General features: G+C 38.0%; 1 protein-coding gene across 4 annotated transcripts in view; it reads right to left on the bottom strand.

Moving 5' to 3' along the window:
- The window catches only part of LOC135103734 (suppressor of fused homolog), a 34,164-nt gene extending 12,144 nt beyond the window's left edge, over positions 1–22,020 (bottom strand). The window contains exons 1-5 of one of the 4 annotated variants that reach the window (XM_064010408.1): positions 21,702–22,020; positions 20,433–20,477; positions 16,225–16,317; positions 13,354–13,532; positions 4,610–4,838 (exon numbers count right to left, since the gene is read on the bottom strand). In XM_064010408.1, coding sequence (XP_063866478.1) covers positions 4,610–4,838; positions 13,354–13,532; positions 16,225–16,317; positions 20,433–20,477; positions 21,702–21,865 — 710 coding nt within the window. In that variant the 5' untranslated portion in view covers positions 21,866–22,020. Of the gene's footprint in view, positions 1–4,609; positions 4,839–13,353; positions 13,533–16,224; positions 16,318–20,432; positions 20,582–21,701 lie in introns of all 4 variants that reach the window. The other 3 variants (XM_064010411.1, XM_064010410.1, XM_064010409.1) reach the window with 3 other exon arrangements.
- Between the last annotated feature and the right edge of the window lie 361 nt (positions 22,021–22,381).

Here is a 22,381-nt window from a genome sequence, read left to right as displayed (position 1 = left end):
TAAAAAGAGACTTGAAAAACTAAACCTTCCAATTCTGGAATAAAGAAGGGAGAGGGGAGACTTAATTGCAATATACAGACTAATGAAAGAACAGGAAAAGCTAGACAGCTACAAAATTCTGATGTGGGATACAAGAGACACTAGAGGACAGAAAGAAGCTGAAAAAATAAATTTGTAGAAGAGATGTCAAAAAAAAAAAAAGTTTTCTGCAAAGAGTAGCTGATACATGGAAATGTCTAAATAAGGATGTGGTGCAAGCAAAACTATTCATAATTTCAAGGTCAAGTTAGATGATAATAGATACAGAAGTGGGACAGTATGAGCATAGCTCCTTTCCCACACGACACAACTAAGTAATCACTCTCTCTCTCACACACACACACACACACACACACACACACACACACACACACACACACACACACACACACACACACACACACATAGTATTTACCATGCTTAGTTCACAATCAAGAAGGCTTGGGTTCAAGTCCTGACCATCCATAGTTGCCTTTCCTTTAAAAAATCCCAGAGTGACACATCAATAATTGCAACCAACCTCCCCAATCTCTGCTTTAGAACCTTATGACATCATCCCATGCCCCACCAACCTCACTGCCCAATAAGTACCACACCATAACATATCTTCTTTCCCTTTAAAAATGAAAAATGTGAAATTACCTTTCTGAATTAATTTGCATCATCAGAATCCCTTCAAGTGATACCAGTCATATAAATTAGCCTCTCCAGCCAACTAACCAATATATCTTTCAATTTCTTTGCTAGAGTCCATTCCTCATAACCATACAGCAACTCTAATCTTATACTTGTTTCAAATACTCTTCCTCTGTTTCTCAGTGGAGTCCAGATTGACATTAAAAAATCAGGCATCAATAATCTGGTTCCTTCAGATTTCCGGCATGGATTTAGGAGCATATTTTCAAATTTATTATGTTGGCATGCCACTGTTTTCTGGAGGTGCTGTTTATTTCAATGGCGCTGCACTCCAGCCATTGGGTCTTGCTTAAACCTGCTAACAGTTATTTCTTCTTATTTTATAATTTATTTGCTGCTGTACATCCCCATTATGGATTCAACAAAGAAAAGAGGTGGTGTAAAACGTAAACATTGTGCATTGTCGATTGCAAAGAAAGTGGAAGTGTTGGGGGTGTGTGAGATGGTGCTTGGTCTGCCTTCATAGATCAACCTGGCTGCTTTTTCTTTCTCCTCTGCTACTGTAGTAGCCTTTCCCTGCATTTCCCAGTTGTCTGTAGGTTCTCCAGCCTTCCTCTCATCATATGGAGTTTCTTTGAAGGACGTGGCATCTCCACATTCTCCAGCAAAGCAAGTATAAGTACAAGGAACTGACATGACATCCAAGTCTGTTTTCGTTGTGAAGGTGTGTTTACTAGTCACAGCAATCACAGCGCTGGAAAGTGCTTGGAGAAAGAATAGTAACACTATGCAGATGCTAGACATAAAATGAAATCTCATAAATGGAAAAAAACATGTTTTTTAGCCTAATTTCCTGGTTTGTTTACATTCAAGATTTAAATGTCTCCACCTACTTGCACAAAAAAATTGTTGTTGTACAACAATGAGATTTCAGAGACACGTAGGAGGGATGTTAGGCTACAGAGATCCATGGAAATTGAAAATAGCCCAACTTTTGAGATTTTTCATGTCTTCTGCTGAGTGCCTCCTTAAAGGACTGTACAGGTATTCATTTTCTGTTAAATATATACAGCATATAAAACCATAACAAACACAGGCAATTTAAAAAATCTGGCACTCCTCAGTTCTGGAGGTTGCCAGATTTTTTAATGTCAACCTGAACTCTTGGCTGCTGGCATTACCACTATCTCTTTCCCCTTCTTAATTTTGTTGCTACTTGTCACTACTCTGTCCAATCCACCCTTGCAGTCTAGCATATCAACAAATAATAAAACTGCTTAATTTCTTCTATTACACCACTGTCTACTTCTACAGTCTCTGCCTCTTCTTCTATAGGGTAGATCCTCTCTGTTGATTCTTCTTACATACACTGGAAAAGTCTACCACCATATTAATTTTTTTTTATGGCACCATTTACCACACTCCACTACCACAAACTTCACAGGAAACCTTCCTGCTTGTATATTTTTCTTTATTTCCTTGCTTGTTACCATCATCTTTGTCTTGGCTATATTCACCTCTGAACCACTTCTCTCCATTGCTTGTTTCTAATTTATAAATCTTCTCTCAATTTCCTCTTTTGTGTTAGCTGTGTAAGACAAGCCATCTGCATGTATCACCACCCATGGATCCCTGTTCTGCACTCCTTTGTGATTTCCTCCATCACTACAATATGCAAGAGAGGAGAGGGCTTGGCCCTGATACATCCTCAAAAATATGTGATATTCTTCTAGCTACTCTTGAACCTGCTCCTTTATGCAGCGCTATTACCAACTTTACCAGCCTTTCTCAGTACCTTCTGCCTTTGTAATGCTCATCTGACTGCTCTTCTCAAAATCCTCCCAAGTGCCTTTCCAGATCTACAAACACTGGAAGAAGATTCTTCTTTCCTTTTATTTCTTTTGCAGATGTCTTCTAATGAACAGTACACTGATAGATGACTTTGCAAGAGATGCTAAGTGCCCCAAAAATATGATTTATACCTCCATGTTATACCATAAGAGAACACTATATGTCTGAAACAAAATACAATATGGGTCGAGAAATTAAATGTGAGAATAATATAAACCAATGAAAACAGTCACTCAGTGTAGCAGAAAAACAGGACTCCAACAGATGGCCCTTCGATGACATTAAGGCTATATATAAGAGAGAGAGAGAGAGAGAGAGAGAGAGAGAGAGAGAGAGAGAGAGAGAGAGAGAGAGAGAGAGAGAGAGAGAGAGAGAGAGAGAGAGAGAGAGAGAGAGAGAGAGAGAGAGAGAGAGAGAGAGAGAGAGAGAGAGAGAGAGGTCCTGACATTCTAGTTCTTGCAGGAATAAATCTGACCGTTTCTAATCCCAAGGGAGACACGAGCCAGGTAATGTACTAAAGAGAGAGAGAGAGAGAGAGAGAGAGAGAGAGAGAGAGAGAGAGAGAGAGAGAGAGAGAGAGAGAGAGAGAGAGAGAGAGAGAGAGAGAGAGAGAGAGAGAGAGAGAGAGAGAGAAAGAGAGGTCCTGACATTCTAGTTCTTGCAGGAATAAATCTGACCGTTTCTAATCCCAAGGGAGACACGAGCCAGGTAATGTATTAATGGCAAGGACAAGTGAAGCTAGAGCTTTACCTGAGGACTCACACCCAGCCCCACAAAATCATAGGTCCAACTGAGCTCATCTTTCAGAAAAGATGCCCCCACTGTGTGGGGCTTTTATTTCTCAAGATTTGGAAATGAGTAGAGCAGTAATAGCTGCTGCTGCTGTTGTCACTGTTGTTGTTGCTGTTATTGTGGTGGTGGTAGTGGTGGTCTTTGTTGTAGTAATACTCAATATAATTGCAGAAGTGACTATTGCAGTAGCTACAGTATAGCTGTTGTTTCTGTTGTCTTTGAGACAAGAGGATCTCTAGTTGATCTATATGGATTTAAAACAAATTCACTTTATTGCAGCTGCTACAAAACAACTGTGATAGTCCAAGAAAATAACAGCATAAATGTTTCTGATTTGTTATGAGAAAATTAACTGATGCTTTCAAGGCAACCTAGGAGTATCATTACGCTGTGCAATATGTTAATTATTTTCACAAGACAAAAACATGCAACTGTTTAAATCTAAACAACCTATGTCAAGAGTGAACATACCTTTGATAGTTCCTATAACTTTTAGCTTTCTCATTTCCCTGTGGGAACCTGGGAACTAAATGATATATGTCCACATTCAATGCATCTATTCATGTTACTGTGTATGTGCCTTTATATTATTGTTCCTTCATAATCAGAAGTGAAATGTCTAATAGCTTATTATTTGCATGAAAACATCTGTGATATACAGAATGTAGCTTTAAATTCTATATAAAGCCTCAAGTCAATGCTCACTTGTTAACAGGGTGAAGTTCCCTCACTCAGCCTATAATTGCCACTAACTCAGTGGATGCCATAACACAAACATGGACAGGAAGAGTGACCAAGGTAAATATACTATTTTTGTATAAACTGAATGTCACTGTATCAAGTTGATTGTATAGGTTGTCTATGAGTATAGTAAGATTTTGAGAGTGCTTTTATACTAATGTATATGTTATTTTGAAGAAACTGAGAGTAAGAACTTGTTTGCAGTTCTTACGGTCATGATACTACATCAATAAATATTGGAGAGAATTGCCTTTCCTCAACCCTATGATGAGGGACATGATCAGTAAAACAGACCACCTAATAGCTGCAGAAGACCTGTTAGCATGTTTAAAATTCATGTCACTGTACCTTTCTCCTTATCCATCTCTTTTTCTACATTAAAAAACCTTGTCAAATGATATGTTAAAGATTTGTATATGGTCTCAAAGACTTGTATGATAATAACACTGTAATTATAGTGTCAGAACACTTCCTTACATGCTCTAAACATATGTGTATATATAAAGATGTAGTACACACATAAAAAAAGATGTGATGGCTGGAGTCTCACCTGGGCATCCTCTTCATGATGTCCAGCACACCCACACCATTCCAGTGTTGAGCAGCTCGCAGCTCCTCTGTGGTGACCCCCACAATCTGAACAAACTGCACACTGCCATTAGGAGTGTTGACAGATCCCAACTGTGGATCCTCAGCCATCAGCATGTGTTGCACCCGGGACTCACTGTTGTCAAGTGGGCAGTGCCAGGACACATGATCACCCACACACAAGATAGATTCTGGAAGGATAACCATAGTTTTAGTAAATCATTTTCTGGCAATGATTACATTGTTTGCAATTTGTGAAAAGTGAAGACAAAGCTTGTAATCTAATTGATTTCCAGAGATTGGTGATAAATAAAAAAAAAAATTGTGAAAAGGTGAACTCTTCTCAAACAGATTTAGGAAGATAGCTACAAGAGGATACACCTACAATATATATTCAATTGGCAAAAAAAGATAATTCAGTAACATATATAAATGGATTTCAGTAACAAACATTAGTGGAGACTAAATCACACCTGGGAGTTTTTAAATTTGTAAATTAATTAATAATCATATGTTGTTTCTCGAGATTTAAGTAAGTAGTCTTCATCAATGGTGTTTTCCATTTCCTCACTGGCCTAAACCCTCAGAAAGCTTGTGGACCTGATGGGGTCCCTCCTATTGTTCTCCAAAACTGTGGCTCCATGCTTGCACCTTGCCTAGTAAACTCTTTCAGCTCTGTCTGTTAATATCTATCTTTCCTTCTTGCTGGAACTTTGCCTATATTCAGCCTGTTCCTAAAAAGGGTGACCATTCTAATCCCTCAAACTACCATCCTACTGCTTTAATTTCCTGTCTATCTAAAGTTTTTTTAATCTATCCTCAACAGGAAGATTCTTAAACATCTATCACTTTACAACCTTCTATCTGATCGATAGTATGGGTTTAGTCAAGGCCGCTCTACTGGTGATCTTCTGGCTTTCCTTACTGAGTCTTGGTCATACTCTTTTAGAGATTTTGGTGAAACTTTTGCTGTTGCCTTGGATATATCAAAAGCTTTTGATAGAGTCTGGCACAAAGCTTTGATTTCTTAACTACCCTCCTACAGCTTCTATCCTTCTCTCTGTAACTTCATCTCGAGTTTTCTTTCTGACCATTCTATTGCTGCTGTGGTAGACAGTCACAGTTCTCCTAAATCTATTAACAGTGGTGTTCCTCAAGGTTCTATCCTGTCACCCACTCTCTTCTTATTATTCATCAATGACCTTCTAAACAAAATTTCTCATCCTATCCACTCCTACACTGATGATACAACCCTGCACTTTTCCATGTCTTTTTACAGACATCCAACACTTCAAGAAGTAAACATTTCATGCAGGGAAGCCACAGAACACCTGACTTCTGATCTTTCTTAAGTTTCTGATTGGGCAGAGCAAACTTGGTATAGTTCAATGCCTCAAAAACTCAATTCCTCCATCTATCAACTCAACACAACCTTCCAGACAACTATTTCCTCTTCTTCAATGACAATTGTCCCCCTCTTCTACACTGAACATCCTTGGTCTGTCCTTTACATATAATCTGAGCTGGAAACTTCACATCCTATCTCTAGCTAAAGCAGCTTCTATGAAGTTAGGCATTCTGAGACATCTCTGCCAGTTTTTCTCACCCCCCCCTTCCCTGCTGCTAACTTTGTACAAAGGCCTTATCCATCCATGTATGGAGTATGCTTCACATGTCTAGAGGGGGGGGTTCCACTCATACTGCTCTTCTAGACAGGGTGGAATCAAAAGCTTCTCATCTCATCAACTCCTCTCCTCTAACTGACTGTCTTCAGGCTCTCTCTCATTGCCGCAATGTTGAATATCTAGCTGTTTTCTACCGCTATTTTCATGCTAACTGCTCTTCTGATCTTGCTAACTGCATGCCTCCCCCTCCTCTTGCGGCCTCACTGCACAAAACTTTCTTCTTTCTCTCACCCCTATTTTGTCCAGCTCTCTAATGCAAGAGTTAACCAGTATTCTAGATCATTCATCCCTCTCTCTAGTAAACTTTGGAACTCCCTGCCTGCTTCTGTATTTCCACCTTCCTATGACTTGAATTCCTTCAAGAGAGAGGTTTCAAGACACTTATCCTTCAGTTTTTGACTACTGCTTTGGACCCTTTTCTGGGACTGGCATCTCAGTGGGATTTTTTTCTTTTTATTGGATTTTTGTTGCTCTTGGTCAGTGTCCCTCCTACGTAAAAAAAATATAAATAAATAAATAAATAAATAAATAATAATAATTATAAGGAGATAAGTTCGTTTACTGTGCCTGTAAAAGTTTATTATAAGAGGGTCTTCACTGAAAGGTTTATGGAAATGACTGTGGCAGGAATAAGGAGGATTTAGAAGAAAATGCTATATGGATCAGATTTTTCTACCTGAAATGATAGTAAAGTATTTATGAAAGGGTAAAAAGCTGCATGCAGTTTCCACAGACCTAGAAAAGCATATGATAAGGTTAATAGGGAAACTCTCCTTAATGTTCTTAAAATTTATGGTGCATGAGGGCAATTGTTGAAGTAATTTCATATGTTTTGTTGAAGTAATTTCATATGACCAAGGGCAACAAAAATCTGATAAAAAAAAAATGCTCACTGAAATGCCAGCCCCATAAAAAGGGTCCAAAGCAGTAGTCAAAAATTGAAGGATAAGTGTCTTGAAACCTCCCTCTTGAAGGAATTCAAGTCATAGGAAGGTGGAAATACAGAAGCAGGCAGGGAGTTCCAGAGTTTACCAGAGAAAGGGATGAATGATTGAGAATACTGGTTAACTCTTGCGTTAGAGAGGTGGACAGAATAGGGGTGAGAGAAAGAAGAAAGTCTCGTGCAGCGAGGCCACGGAAGGAGGGGGGGCATGCAGTTAGCAAGATCAGAAGAGCAGCTAGCATGAAAATAGTGGTAGAAGACAGCAAGAGTTGCAACATTGCGGCGATGAGAGAGAGGCTGAAGACAGTCAGTTAGAGGAGAGGAATTGATGAAACGAAAAGCTTTTGATTCCACCCTGTCTAGAAGAGCAGTATGAGTGGAAACCCCCCAGGCATATGAAGCATACTCCATACATGGACGGATAAGGCCCTTGTACAGAGTTAGCAGCTGGGGGGTGAGAAAAACTGGCGGAGACATCTCAGAACGCCTAACTTCATAGAAGCTGTTTTAGCTAGAGATGAGATGTGAAGTTTCCAGTTCAGATTATAAGTAAAGGACAGACCGAGAATGTTCAGTGTAGAAGAGGGGGACAGTTGAGTGTCATTGAAGAAGAGGGGATATTTCCCTGGAAGGTTGTGTCAAGTTGATAGATGGAGGAATTGAGGTTTTGAGGCATTGAACAATACCAAGTTTGCTCTACCCCAATCAGAAATTTTAGAAAGATCAGAAGTCAAGCATTCTGTGGCTTTCCTGCATGAAATGTTTTCTTCCTGAAGGGTTGGACGTCTATGAAAAGACGTGGAAAAGTGCAGGGTGGAATCAGCGTAGGAGTGGTTAGGACAAGAAGATTGGTTTAGAAGATCATTAATGAATAATAAGAAGAGAGTGGGTGACAGGACAGAACCCTGAGGAACACCACTGTTAATAGAAAAAGAACAGTGACTGTCTACCACAGCAGCAATAGAACGGTCAGAAAGGAAACTTGAGATGAAGTTACATAGAGAAGGATAGAAGCCATAGGAGGTTAGTTTGGAAATCAAAGCTTTGTGCCAGACTCCATCAAAAGCTTTTGATATGTCCAAGACAACAGCAAAAGTTTCACCAAAATCTCTAAAAGAGACTCAGTAAGGAAAGCCAGATCACCAGTAGAGCGGCCTTGACGGAACCCATACTGGCGATCAGATAGAAGGTTGTGAAGTGATAGATGTTTAAGAATCTTCCTGTTGAGGATAGATTCAAAAACTTTAGATAGGCAGGAAATTAAAGCAACAGGACGGTAGTTTGAGAGATTAGAACGGTCACCCTTTTTAGGAACAGGCTGAATGAAGGCAAACTTCCAGCAAGAAGGAAGAGCTGAAAGAGTTTGACTAGGCAAGGTGCAAGCACGGAGGCACAGTTTTAGAGAACAATAGGAGGGACCCCATCAGGTCCATAAGCCTTCTGAGGGTTTAGGCCAGCGAGGGCATGGAAAACATCATTGTGAAGAATTCTAATAGGTAGCATGAAGTAGTCAGAGGGTGGAGGAGAGGGAGGAACAAGCCCCGAATTGTCCAAGGTAGAGTTTTTAGCAAAGGTTTGAGCGAAGAGTTCAGCTTTAGAAATAGGTGTGATAGCAGTGGTGCCATCTGGTTGAAATAAAGGAGGGAAAAAAGAAGAATCAAAGTTATTGGAGATATTTTTGGCTAGATGCCAGAAGTCATGAGGGGAGTTAGATCTTGAAAGGTTTTGACACTTTCTGTTAATGAAGGAGTTTTTGGCTAGTTGGAAAACAGACTTGGCATGGTTCTGGGCAGAAATATAAAGTGCATGAGATTCTGGTGATGGAAGGTACTTTTTTGTGGGCCACCTCTCTATTATGTATAGCACGAGAACAAGCTGTGTTAAACCAATGTTTGGAAGGTTTAGGTCGAGAAAGAGAGTGAGGAATGTACACCTCCATACCAGACGTTATCACCTCTGTTATGCGCTCAGCACACAAAGATGGGTCTCTGACACGGAAACAGTAGTCATTCCAAGGAAAATCAGCAAAATAACTCCTCAGGTCCCCCCAACTAGCAGAGGCAAAACGCCAAAGGCACCTTCGCTTAGGGGGATCCTGAGGAGGGATTGGAGTGATAGGACAAGATACAGAGATGAGATTGTGATCGGAGGAGCCCAACGGAGAAGAAAGGGTGACAGCATAAGCATAAGGATTAGAGGTCAGGAAAAGGTCAAGAATGTTGGGCGTATCTCCAAGACGGTCAGGAATATGAGTAGGGTGTTGCACCAACTGCTTTAGGTCATGGAGGATAGCAAAGTTGAAGGCTAGTTCACCAGGATGGTCAGTGAAGGGAGAGGAAAGCCAAAGCTGGCGGTGAACATTGAAGTCTCCAAGAATGGAGATCTCTGCAAAAGGGAAGAGAGTCAGAATGTGTTCCACTTTGGAAGTTAAGTAGTCAAAGAATTTCTTATAGTCAGAGGAGTTTGGTGAGAGCTATACAGCACAGATAGATTTAGTTTGAGAGTGACTCTGTAGTCGTAGCCAGATGGTGGAAAACTCGGAAGATTCAAGAGCATGGGCACGACAGCAGGTTAAGTCATTGCGCACATAAATGCAACATCCAGCTTTGGATCGAAAATGAGGATAGAGAAAGTAGGAGGGAACAGAAAAAGGACTACTGACAGTTGCCTCAGACACCTGAGTTTCAGTGAGGGAAAGAAGAGGAGAGGTGGTGTTCTACAGATTGAAAATTAGATCTTAGACCGTGAATGTTGCAGAAGTTAATGAAGAAAAAGTTGAGGGGGCTGTCAAGACACTTAGGGTCTTCGACAGAAAGGCAGTCTGACCTGGGGACATTTATGGTCCCCCTCCCCAGATGGGGACTCTGAGGCTGGTTGCCATAATAATTTTGAAATTCTTGAGTGAAAGGTGTGTGTGTTATTAGGTGCTTGTAGTTTTGTGTGGAGGAAGAGAGTTGTCTTTAGAGGGCAGGCTGTGACTGCCCCCTTGTGTTGTGAGACACAAAGGGAAACGTTCAGTGAGGTCACAGCTGGATTTAATGATAAGTTCACAGGACCCCCTGAACTGTGCTTTAGACCTCACTGGGAGTAATTATTGTCTCGGCAGGTGTCTACTGCCTCCTCCTAGAGTGCTTGAGTGTGGCTGGATGGAGAATCTCATCTTCATTTTCTTTAGTACATTCTTTTGCAACACTCTTTCATATGCTTTCCTCTTCTCATCTACAGCCTCCTCAATCCCAGCAGTCCACTACATACCTGCCTTTCTCCTATCCCCAAACCTTGTATAACCTTCCACTTCAGCTTCTGAAGTAGTCAATATACTTTTACACAAACACATAAAAATCCTTTTTACTAAATCCTTATCACACTGGCTTCTTAGTCCCTCACACAACTTCCTCTCATTTTCCTACCAAAATTTCTTCCCATCCAACTTTCACTATCCAACACTGTACTCACCTTCTCCTTACTGCCATTCTTACAATACTATCATCTATCCCTAATAATGATTTTACTCATACAGCATCATATGCACAAATTTTACAACTTCCAACCAAAATAATGTAGTATCTTTTTTTCTTCATTTTTTCTTGTGATGACAAATCTCTGCTGCTGCTCATGTGGTGGGATGCAAGCTATTACATCTCAGCATGATAAACACCCAAACAATTACTCTAGAATCTCTATATGGCAACATAGCAAGCCTTGGTTATTGTGGTTAGTAAATAAGCCTGATGGTGTTTACTAGTGAGTGTAGAAATAGGGAAGAAGGGGCGTTCATGAGCAGTGTCAACATACCTATGTTGACACTGCTGCAAAGTAAAGCTAGCATACTATGGGCCTATGCATAAACATAATGAGCCTCAGTTTTGCGGATAGTAAACAGGCTGGATGTCCATGGGTCAGTGAGTGTTGTGTGTTTGTTGATGGGTGTAGGAATAAGGAAGGGATTTCCATGAGTGTTGCAGTACATACTAATATTAGAATATGATATAACTAGCTTAATATGGGCACACAGCATATCTGTGTGATGACAAATACTGGTAGTGCAGGAGGCAAGCAGGCTGCATGCTGGTGGGATGAGTGTTGGGTGTTTCTAGGTGATGTAACAGTAGGGAAAGGAATCCTTGAGTGTTGTGATATATGTTGATACTACAGCCTGGTAACACAGAAAACAGTAATGAGGGAAACAGGTCTATATTGGCTAACTCCAGGGGGCTGCAAGCCACAGGGGACCCAGGCCTGCCCATCTTCTACTCCGTTGTAAATATCATTATTGATATTATTGTTTTTAGGCCTAATACAAAAGTTTTATATAAAAAAAATTCTTCAATGGTATAAAAAATCATAAGGCTAGAAGTTGCCTGACACCATACGGGTTAACTACAACACCATAAAAAAATAAAAACATAAGGAAATAAGGGAAGTTGAAAGGAGCCACCTGTGGCTCTCTTGATGACCCTGAATGGCATCACTGATGCACAACTGCATTTTTCCAGTAGCTTTTTCCAGCAGCAAGATGTCTAGGTGTTATTATCACCTTCATTTGGTGGTAAGCAGAAATCATAAAATGCAATACAATAAAAAAGATCAAACAGCAACATACCTAATTAATCAACATTTATCTGAAATTTTTATATGAAAACAGTGAAAATGTGAAGCAAAATATATACAGTATAAAAATAAGGAGAAGCAAATCTAGTAATGGCAGTTATCAGCATGCAGCTCTGATAAATGGAAAGTAGCAATATATCAAAGTAAACAACTTATTTAGCTATTAAATACAGTGGAACTCAGTTACCAAACACCTCTCTTTTCGAACAAGTCAGTTTTCAAAAAAATATTCAAACTCATTATTGCTTTGATTGCAGTACCATAATTTGGTTCTAGAACAAAGTTACTTGATTTTGAATATTAAAAGACAGCAAAAGTTACCATTTATTACCAATTTATAGTTTCTATAAATATTTAATTCATTTTTATATATATATGGAGGAGAGACACAGTGTACAAACAGTAATTCTATCTTAGAAATAAAGTAAATGTGATCCTTTTGAAAAGCCTTGATGCAAGCAAACAGTTTTCAGTGTTCAGGAGTTATGCCGAGCCACCTGTGGCTCTCTTGATGACCCCGAATGGCATCACTTATGTATAACTGCATTTTTCCAGTAGCTTTTTTCAGCAGCAAGATGTCTAGGTGTTATTATCACCTTCATTTGGCAGTAAGTGGGTTGCTCCTCTCTGTGTCCCTCTGTAATGCTTCCCTCACTAGAACAGTGACAAAGAGCACACCTGCACAGTCTAAACAGTATCTTCTGATGAGTTCTGTGTCACTAAGTTCATTCAATACATCCTTTCTGGATAAATAATTTGTGAGCTGGAGATGTTGTGAAGCAGCCATCTTGGCCGTGGGAGTGTCTGTCATAAGCTGCTAAGGTAGGGCAGACTGGTGTCTGGGTACAGATTAATTCATTTTTACATTGATTCCTATGGGGAAAATAGTTTTGGTTTTCGAACATATGGATTTTGAACGGTATTCAGGAATGAATTAAGTTCTAGAACCGAGGTTCCACTCATCTGTTTGTGACAAAATGGGTTGTAACAGAAAACAATAGCGTGAAACACTTGTACTTCAAAGGAATATACATAAGTGGATAATTTTGATATACTCTTTCTACCCTGAGAAGTTTTGAGTCATCAAAAACCACACTAATGTGTTAAATACACTTATGTATATTAGGAAAGAGGATTCTGCTACTGATTACATGAAGAATTTTAAAGAACAAACCATTAACTTTTTAACCATACATATCTTATATAAATACTTGAACTTCCAAATATTCAGTGCAAAGATCATATAAGTGACATAAGAATAATGATGGACAAAAGTTCTATTCTTTAAATGCCAAAGCCTTACATCAAGAAATTTCTACACTTAAAAAAAATTTCACACTTAAAAAAAAACTTCACTACATGAAAGACTGACTGGCATAGATTTCCACCAAATATTTGAAAGATTACCAGCATTGAAAGAGAGGAAATAGGTGCACAGAACAAACTCAAAAATTACTGTTTCCAAACCTGATTGAAAGACATATTTGGCGAGGGCCTGCATGATGGCAGCAGGCCATGTTGGGGGACTCTTCTCTCCTTCCTCTCTCTTGAGCCGCATTGTCAGCTCAAATCCAAACCCACTGGGACCCTCAGGCCCTGTCTGCTCATGCACTCTGCCATCACCATGCAAGTCAGAGCAGCCAAAGCTGAAAGATGATGGAACTATTTGTTATGTTTATCACAAAAGTTTATTGATAGTTTTGTGCACTCTTTAAATAACTACACTTCCAATCCTGATTGTCCCACTCCTATATGTTAAAGTTAGTATAGTAATATAGTACTATCTTGGGACTCTTGCCTTCTTGTAATTATAGTACTGTAAATTCTTATCACACTTTTTTCCTTTTTAATCTCTCTCTCTCTCTCTCTCTCTCTCTCTCTCTCTCTCTCTCTCTCTCTCTCTCTCTCTCTCTCTCTCTCTCTCTCTCTATCATCCATTCCACTATCATTATTCATTGCACTTACTAATGTTCTCATATTCTCTGTTTCTTTGTGCTTAAGTTTGTTTAAACATGAAAGTAAAAATACTCTTTAAGATAACTTTATCTTTAAAGGTCATGTTACACAAATTACCAAATGCATTCCCTACTTCCCTGCAGTTTTCACTCGTCCTTGCTTAAACACTCTCCAGACCTTCCCCCCATCACCACTGAGGGGGGAAGGGAAGCTAACTATTCTAACTTATATTTCCTTCACAATAAAATGAAAAATCCCATTTGATCCCCCCAAATAAAACTAATACACTTAAAATTCAAAACCTAATTCCAGAAGCCACCTCATTCTTCCACCATTAATTAATCTAATTATTTCAATTCCTACAGTAAACTTCCCTGCAATACTTATAATGATGACTTGTAACTACCAGTTATATAGCTACATTTTGTAAACATTCCAACTTTCAAAAGTTTTACTTATAGAAGTTATGTAGGTATCTGATCTGACCAGCTAAATGGAACACATGCAAGCAGTTTCCTTTAGAAACCCTCAAACCCACATCCCAGATAAACTTTAACAATTGCTTCCTATATATTTCCATTATGCCATTATGCACAATCACTCTTTCTTGATCAAGTGCCTAGTCAAACTCTTTCAGCTCTGTCTGCCAACATCTACCTTTCCTTCTTGCTGGAAGTTTGCCTACCTTCAACCTGTACCTAAAAAGGGTGACCGTTTTAATCCCTCAAACTACCATCCTACTGCTTTGATTTCCTGCCTATCTAAAGTTTTTGAATCTATCCTCAACAGGAAGATTCTTAAACATCTATCACTTCACAACCTTCTATCTGATCGCCAGTATGGGTTCCGTCAAGGCCGCTCTACTGGTGATCTGGTTTTCCTTACTAAGTCTTGGTCATCCTCTTTTAGAGATTTTGGTGAAACTTTTGCTGTTGCCTTGGACATATCAAAAAGCCTTTGATAGAGTCTGGCACAAAGCTTTGATTTCCAAACTACCCTCCTATGGCTTCTATCCTTCTCTCTGTAACTTCATCTCAAGTTTCCTTTCTGACCGTTCTATTACTGCTGTGGTAGACGGTCACTGTTCTTCTCCTAAATCTATTAACAGTGCTGTTCCTCAGGGTTCTGTCCTGTCACCCACTCTCTTATTATTCATTAATGATCTTCTAAACCAAACTTCTTGTCCTATCCACTCCTATGCTGATGATACCACCCTGCACTTTTCCACGTCTTTTTCATAGATGTCCAACCCTTCAGGAGGTAAACATTTCACGCAGGGAAGCCACAGAACGCTTGACTTCTGATCTTTCTAAAATTTCTGATTGGGGCAGAGCAAACTTGATATTGTTCAATGCCTCAAAAACTCAATTCCTCCATCTATCAACTCGACACAACCTTCCAGACAACTATCCCCTCTTCTTCAATGACACTCAACTGTCCCCCTCTTCTAAACTGAACATCCTCGGTCTGTCCTTTACTTATAATCTGAACTGGAAACTTCACATCTCATCTCTAGCTAAAACAGCTTCTATGAAGTTAGGCTTTCTGAGATGTCTCTGCCAGTTTTTCTCACCCCCTCAGCTGCTAACTCTGTACAAGGGCCTTATCCATCCATGTATGGAGTATGCTTCACATGTCTGGGGGGGTTCCACTCATACTGCTCTTCTAGACAGGGTGGAATCAAGAGCTTTTTGTCTCATCAACTCCTCTCTAACTGACTGTCTTCAGCCTCTCTCTCACTGCTGCAATGTTGCATCTCTAGCTGTCTTCTACCACTATTTTCATGCTAACTACTCTTCTGATCTTGCTAACTGCATGCCCCCCCTCCTCCCGTGGCCTTGCTGCACAAGACTTTCTTCTTTCTCTCACCCCTATTCTGTCCAGCTCTAATGCAAGAGTTAACCAGTATTCTCAATCATTCATCCCTTTCTCTGGTAAACTCTGGAACTCCCTGCCTGTTTCTGTATTTCGATCTTCCTATGACTTGAATTCCTTTAAGAGGGAGGTTTCAAGACACTTATTCATCAATTTTTTACTACTGCTGTGATCCTTTTATAGGACTGGCATTTCAGTGGGCATTTTTTTTTTATTGTATTTTTGTTGCCCTTGGCCAGTGTCCTTCCTACATAAAAAAAACAAAACATAATTCCTGTATATATATATATATATATATATATATATATATATATATATATATATATATATATATATATATATATATATATATATATATATATATATATATATATTACCCTAAGATTCTGGTGCTCTGAAAAATAAAACTGAACATACATTTATATTACAAGAGGTGGAACTGAGGATAAAAAAAAAAATAATAATAATAATAATAATAATAAAATACACAAGGAATTGCCTCCTTACCTGACATAGTGCCAGTGAGGAGGGATGTTTAGTTTAGGATTTCCTGGATTTGCATACATGCTGATGTAGTCCAAGGGGTCTGGGCCCCCTAACCTGCAAAGCAGAGTAAATATTTTCTTATTGTTGTACTCACTTAGATATATCAGAATACCTACTTTATTACAGATGGGAGATACCTGTACATCATTGTCAACAAGTAATAGCTTCTTGAGAAGCACTTCCTTACGATATAACAAAGAAACTCACAAACTATGGTGTCTTCTACATGCAAAGAACTAAATAAAACATTTCAAAGCATTTTCTTTGATAAAGGGGATGGTACTGGATGTGGCAACCAAGACCAGAGGCACTTAAAACTATAAATTATTATGATACTCTAGTTTTTGTTGTGCCTTGAAACTGCCATTACTATATGATGATGAACCATAGTTGATGAAAAATCCACCACTCCACAAGAAACATGTGATAGGCTACTGTTGTTTCTCAAATATAAAGTTGTTGCCTAAATTTCATATTTGAACACTAAATGAATGAAAGAAAACACACTTCTAAGAGTCTGACTTGGATGTTCTAATCCATATTAAGACATTCTTCTCTCGTGGAAGCATTTCATAAATTTAACCTAGCCTCTTTCCTGACCATCAATCTTGTGGCCTTGCAGAGAATCATGAAACCTAGGCTGACAATCTAGCATACCAGAACTTATAGCATTGTTTCCCAACCAGGGATCCACATAAGAATTTCAAGGAGTCCACAGCAATTTTTATAATTTTAAAATTTATTATGCTTGAATTCAGACATGTGGCTCAGAATAAAACTTATAATACCACACACAATCTTTAAAACTGAATTCTTAAATGGCATAATTATTCTACAATAGCTACAGACATTGCTGGTGTCCAAATGCAATCATAAACAACCTAATGCTGTCTGTAAAAGATGATTTGTGGTGTGCACAGGCTGCCACTGAGCCAAGGATTCATGGGCTGCTTAATAAAACAACCACAAAAGTCAAATTGAAAAATATAAAGTAACAATTTCTTCCAATGAAAAGTTACATTCATTGCTGCTTATTTATTTATTGATTTTTATTAATTAAATTATTTTATTATTATTATTTTTTATTTTATTTTTTGCAAAAAATCTTTATTAATTTTGTTGGCTTAACTGATTTCATTGTAGAGCTGAAAAAGTGACTGGAAAAGATGGAACAGGACAAAAAAGGTTGGGAACCACTGACCAATAGTATCCTAACATATCTTATGACATATACTGCCTGCAGGATGCGCCACTGCTGTTAACAGTCAAAATTTAAATTAAAACAACACATGGAACAAACATATAAGCACTTGCATCATGTACTCATCAACACAGTGGCCAGACCTCATGCATGCAATATAATCTTTAAAAACTTACAATCTTTCAAAAATTTTTTTCAAAATGAGTGATTAAAACAAAAATATGGTACAAAGAACTCTACCATTATTTTGGCCCAAGAAGGGCAATGGTCAACTAATATTGGCTCTTCACAATGCCATGTAATATTTTTCAAGGCCTTGTGTCTGACACATCTTTAGTGTTACAAAAGCCACGATGTAATGAAATAAGGCATGTTATATTATATTTAGTTGGCATGATTTTAGAATGAGTACCTAGGTTAGGTTTGATTATATTTAGTTTTGGAATGCTTTTCATTGTTATGTGGTAGTTAATTTGATGTGAACAGCAAGGAAAGACAAACATAAATCAAAAACACTTTTTATGTCCAGTGGACACCAATTAGATGATTGAATGTTTGATTACATGTAGTTTAGAAATGTCCTTCACTGCCATGTAGCCAAGATACTGACACATGGCAATTAGCATGATTTTTTGGAGGATATGTTGTCCCAGATGATATGGACATGTTTTCCAATCTCTAAAAGCTTCTTAAGAACAGGTAAAAATCTGAAGAAAATGGAAATATTGCTTGAAATGGCAATTTTACCCAAAAATTATATTCCTGACTTACAAAACAAGTGGCAAACACTAGAATGATAACTTCCTAAATATTATTATCATCTAGATTTTTCCCAACATTATTTAAATTTTTTTTTTATCTTCCAGACTTTCACATGAATGCTTAGATCCATGTAAAATATCCATATTAGTGAAGCATAGATAGGTAATTATCAAAGGTTCCAGGTGCTGCGGGTAACTGTCAACAACTCCTTTAACCCTGCTTCCAAATGGAATGGCAAAGAGCATTTCTGAATTAAATCCAGTACTATTTAATAATCTCCAATTATGATCATAGTGCATTGTCATGGGACAAATATTAAACAGGAAGGAAAAATTAAAATAGAGAAGATAACAGCCTTCAAATAACAATCCTGTTAAATTATTTAAAATAGACTAAAGGGACGATCCTGAATATAAATATTTTCTTTCTTTTTGAATACATAAATGAAACTTTGCATATACTTTTGAAATCAATATGAATTTAAAACAAATATTAAAGGTAATTGTAAGCTAGAAGTTGACAAATTATCCATATATTTGTGAGGAATTTTGATGGGGTGCACAGATGAATACATCCCTTGATGAAACAAGGCAAAACAGAAAAATATATGTTCCCAAGTTTTGCTATACCAGGCATATGAAAAAAAGTCTCCATTACAAGATGTTGTAGATTAAGTAGAACAGGTAAATTTATGTAATTAGGGAGAAATTTGGAGTTAATATTGGGATTCTAAATTTATTAACAGACCATGTTAGATTTTGGGAGTACATGGAACCATTAGTGAAAATGTTCAAAAGCAAGTTGAGGATGCAGAACTCTTAAAGATAATGCAATATAATGTCTTCAAGTTTCACAGAAGGATCCCATTTCTGATGTGATATGTACTACATAAGACTTGGCATCAGAGACTGATTGACATCACTGTCCACAGGTACGTTCATCATGTCCTGAGATCCCGTGTTGTTTAAAGACTTTGTTCATATGCAAATAACCATTTTTGTACCTATTATATAATAATTACTTGAGAGATTAATTGACATCATTGGCAACAGAGAGAAGAGATGTAAATTCCCTTGCCAATTAGTTAATTAGTTTTTTTTTAGTACTTGAAGGAGGGAAGAACAAAAATTTAAGATGTAAACATTTAGGGTGAATTTATTCTTTTTATTATGCAATAGAAATTACACAAGTGATACACACATTTTGAATGTAACACCTAGATGATTACGATGCTTTCTACCAAGAATTAAGGTAATCCCCCCGGGCACACTAAAATTAATTAGTTGTAACTTATTCAAAACTTTTATCATGAACTGATTTGGTATTAAGTCATCCTTCCCAGGTCCTACAACTCCAAGGTAAACAGAACTAACTACTAGAAATATCACTGTGTATTCTGAAAGAAAAAATAACATGAAACCTTTATTTGTTATTCAGATACATCAAATAAAATTAATCTGGTTGTCATGGGATTTTCCAGTGCCTTATAGACCTCCAGCTAAATGCTACCATACCACACAAAATTCAAGCTTAAACATAATTTTTAATCAAAACATAATCAAACCTAATTTCCCTATGACAGCATCACCTAGGCTCATCAAGAGATAATGGTTTAAGTTTTAAAAAACTTAGCATATTCTAGAAGCCCCACATAGTGAATGCACTGCTCACTTGATAGTATCTACTCTTTACTCGATATATATATATATATATATATATATATATATATATATATATATATATATATATATATATATATATATATATATATATATATATATATACATTGTTACACGCATGGGTAGAAGTTGGTTGACTAGGGATGTGTTGTACCCTTTCTTGTAGCATAAGATAGTGAAACGAGTATGAAATAAAACTTACAATCATTATCAGACTAAATATCCACTACCTGAAGTGGGCATAGCGCGTGCAACTTACCTAGGACACAGTGATCCCACTTGGATTCAAGTAAGTATGTACAGTTAACATAACATATATAAGCTATCAAGCAATAAAGGAAACCAAAGGTGACGAAACATATACAAGTTAATAAGCAACAAAGTGAATGTAACATGTACCAAATAATAAGCAATAAAGGAAAACAAATATATACCCAAAATACAACACAAATATAAGTAGCTCAGGCGTGTACTTAATGAAGAGTGAGTGTTTGTGTTCATGTTCGTCACGTCTTCTTCTAACTCACGTCAATGTACCCGAATCCAGGCAGCAGGAGGGAGGATGGTTCCAGCTGCGAGAAGCAAGTGAGACTGACGAGGTGTGGAGGTGGAAGTCAGTTGTCAGCTTGGTTAGCTCGACTGAGACATGAGTCGAGATGTGTTTCCAAAGCTTCGTCTTTATGATACCGCCATAGTGTGGTCAAGATGGTATTTGAAGCCGATGATTAGTTGGAGAGATTAGTGGTTGGCGAAGCAGGTATGAGGGTCGTGATAATACACACACACACACACACACACACACACACACACACACACACACACACACACACACACACACACATACATACATACATATATATATATATATATATATATATATATATATATATATATATATATATATATATATATATATATATATATATATATATATATATATATATCAAGATTTTTTTTTCTCTAAAATTTTGTAGTACTCTCCTAATTAATTTAAAGTTTGAGAGAGAGAGAGAGAGAGAGAGAGAGAGAGAGAGAGAGAGAGAGAGAGAGAGAGAGAGAGAGAGAGAGAGAGAGAGAGAGCACTAGAATACCAGACTATTTCCAAAAAAACACATAATAGGCTGGAAATGGTGTCTTGATAGTTATTACAAGAACAATGACTTTAAATTGACCACTATCATGACATAATTGAAAAAGCTTCAGTATTACTTTAGGAGAGGACCATAACTCTCCACATTTTAGTGTACTGTTTTTTATTACCTTCAAGGGTACTGAGAAATTTAGTTTATTGAAGTTTTCATCGCAAATTAATAGTTTCCATGATATAGGAATTTTTGTTAGGTGATGTACATAGGTTAGATTAGATTAGGTCAGGTTAGGTTAAGTTGGGTTAGGTTAGGTAAGGTTAAGTATGGTTAGGTTATGTACGGTTAGGATTACCTTCTTTCAAGCTATTTTCTCCACTCAAGTACCCTAAAATGACCATTTTCGTGTTCCCCGCCCATAAAGTCCGCTTCCCAAAGAGTCCTTAAGATCATCAGGAGACAAAATAAACGATTTCCGATGTGTTTTATGCTCAAACTCGTCCATAAAAAAAAAAAAAAGATAACGAATATACTTTTGTACTCAAAATGCACATTGGTCCTACAGTAAAAATTTACCCAAGCTTCCTTTGCATCCCTCCCCCTCATCGGGCTCCCTTGATATGCTGACACCAACTGTGATATGACTGATTAGTTCCTAACATTAACCTTCTACAGAGTTAATTTGGAGTGAGACAAGCCAACCTCCATTACCAGTACTTTAGGAGGGCAGTCACTTGCAGGGGGTTGGGCTGGCCGGGGTACAGTTCACTGCACCTCGCCAGTAGCGCCTGCAAACCCGCGGGGACCACAGCAGTGCCTTCCTCAGCCCCCTCAGCTCCCCCTCCTGCGGCGCCCTCTCCCTCCCTCCAGTCCATCGCGGTGTGTGTTCCTCCTTCTGCTCAGATTCTCTCTTCCTCGGGCGAAATGCAAGTACAAACTCTTCAATTCTCTGGAGAAAAACAATATGCATTAACACCATTTAACAAAAGAGCATCGGAAATTCTATCAACTTACAGTTAAAACCTATTTTGATGCAGATTCTTGTGCGTTACATATATTGTTGTGTCACAGCCATGTTATCTTTCACCGCTTATATATTCTTAATATAGCTTCCCAGACAAACTTTGTGGCCTTTTATATAGAACTAGTCTCAGGTTGCCACAGAATGGGTGTTTTCTTCACACCGCCCCTGACATCTCCCACGCGGCGCTGCCAGCGCACGCTGCTCCAGCTCAGGATATTGTCAATTAACATAGCGGTTTCTCTTTTTTTTTTTTTTTTTTTTTATATATATATCTTCTCAAGGTTCCTCGTATATAGTAGACTATATATTTAACGTGTTTTTGTGCTTCTTATCATTATCGGTCTCATAGTTAAATATGAAAATATAT

Source organism: Scylla paramamosain, chromosome 9, assembly GCF_035594125.1.
Source record: "Scylla paramamosain isolate STU-SP2022 chromosome 9, ASM3559412v1, whole genome shotgun sequence".
Taxonomy (NCBI): Eukaryota; Metazoa; Arthropoda; class Malacostraca; order Decapoda; family Portunidae; genus Scylla; species Scylla paramamosain.
This window is presented reverse-complemented; position numbering and strand designations above follow the sequence as displayed.